The sequence below is a fragment of the Olea europaea genome, unplaced genomic scaffold, assembly GCF_002742605.1.
Source record: "Olea europaea var. sylvestris unplaced genomic scaffold, O_europaea_v1 scaffold72, whole genome shotgun sequence".
Classification (NCBI taxonomy): Eukaryota; Viridiplantae; Streptophyta; class Magnoliopsida; order Lamiales; family Oleaceae; genus Olea; species Olea europaea.
The window spans coordinates 668,563-670,407 of record NW_019265601.1 but is presented as its reverse complement, the minus strand read 5'-3'; the positions used below and the strand labels follow the sequence as shown (position 1 = coordinate 670,407).

The 1,845-nt window shown below is 36.4% G+C and overlaps 1 protein-coding gene across 1 annotated transcript; it reads left to right on the top strand.

Annotated features, from left to right (window-relative positions):
- Window positions 1–348: 348 nt before the first annotated feature.
- LOC111390829 lies at window positions 349–1,146 on the top strand. The gene has a single exon (XM_023015945.1). The coding sequence runs from the start codon at window positions 349–351 to the stop codon at window positions 1,144–1,146; it is 798 nt and encodes a 265-aa protein (XP_022871713.1).
- Window positions 1,147–1,845: the final 699 nt, after the last annotated feature.

Below are 1,845 nucleotides of genomic sequence, written 5' to 3'. Positions count from 1 at the left end.
CATATTGTTCCATGGTAAATGTCATCTTAACTAGAAGAAAATGGACTGACTTTGTAAGATGATCCACTATTACCCAGATAGCATTGTCCCCTTTAGCGATCTAGAAAATCCCACCAAGAAATCCATTGTAATGAGTTCCCATTTCCACACCGGTATTTCTAGTGGTCTAAGCAACCCTAAAGGTCTCTGATGTTCAGCTTTTATTTGCTGACAGACCATACATTTACTTCTAAAAAGTTCTATTTCTCTTTTCATATTTCTCCACCAAAATGTATTTCGAACGTCTCGATACATTTTTGTACTGCCTGGATGTGTTGTATAAGCGGTAGAGTGTGCTTCTTGCCCTAAATGTGGGATCAAGGCAAGCGTCCAAGGATAGATCAAGAAAAAGCCTTAACAGCACAACCATCTTGCCTTAAATGTGGTGGACAGCATAATGGAGCATGTCCTATAAAGACTATGACATGTTATGTTTTTGGAAAGGTGGAACATCTTGCTAGAGCATGCCCAAGTAATCCAAACCCAATGGAGCAAAGGAAAGTGACAACTAGGGTGTTTAATATTACCAGATCACATGTCGAGACAAATCCATCAGTGATAACAAGTAAATTCTCTATTTTTGGCATCCCAGTACTTGTGTTATTTGATTCTGGAGCTACTCATTCATTTATGTCTACTGAATATGTGAGGAGGTTGGGTAAGACACCTGATATGCAAGAGATCAGCTATAGTGTAACTATTATATCAGAAGATGTACAACAAACCAATTTGATTGTAAGAGCATGTGTGATCTTTATGAAAAATCGAGAGCTCTATGCAAATTTAATTGTGGTAGATATGAAAGATTATGATATAATTTTGAGTATGGATTGGCTGTCAAAATATCAAGCTACTATAGATTGTAAGAGGAAGTTAGTAACCTTCCAGCCTTTGGAAAATGGACTCACAATCAGTGGGATTGGAAGAAGTTTCAGACTTTGTGTTATATCAGTAGTGAAAGCACAAAGGTTACTAGATAGTGGGACCATTGGATATTTGGTTAGCATTATGGCTATTGGAGCACAATACAATTCGAATCTTAGTGATGTGCCTGTGGCACAAGAATTTTCAGTGGTATTTCCTAATGATTTACCTGGGGTACCATAGATCGTGAGATAGAGTTTGTGATCGATTTAATTCCAGGAACATCTCCAATTTCCAAGGCTCCATATTGAATGGTCGCAACTGAATTGAAAGAGTTGAAGTTACAATTACAAGAGTTGTTAGATAAAGGTTTTATTAGACCCAACTTTTCACCATAGGGTGCACCAGTATTATTTGTTCGTAAGAAGGATGGTATAGTGAAATTGTGTATCGATTATCGAGAGTTGAATAAGGTGACAATTAAAAATAAATACCCATTGCCGAGGATTGATGATTTGTTTGATGCGCATCTGTATCTTTGAAGATTGATTTGCGATCTAAATACCATCAACTTAAGATAAAAGAAGATGACACTTCTAAGACAACATTTAGTATGAGATATGGCAGTTATGAGTTTTTGGTGATGCCATTTGGGTTAACAAATGCCCTGGCAGCTTTTATGGATTTGATGAATCGAGTATTTGGAGACTTTCTCGATAAATTTGTAATTGTATTTATTGATGGTATCCATAGTTATTCTCGTACTAAAGAGGAACACGCTAAATAATTGAGAATAGTCCTTTAGGTCTTAAAGGACAAGCAGTTATATGCTAAGTTTAAGAAATGTGAATTTTGGCTAGACAGAGTTGTATTTTGGGACATGTAGATCCAAGTAAAGGAGAGGCTATTATTAGTTTTCCATGACCTATAAAACCCTTCAGA

Excerpts from the sequence above, each read along its gene's own strand:
- LOC111390829 (XM_023015945.1), top strand. The coding sequence starts at position 349 with ATGTGGGATCAAGGCAAGCGTCCAAGGATAGATCAAGAAAAAGCCTTA.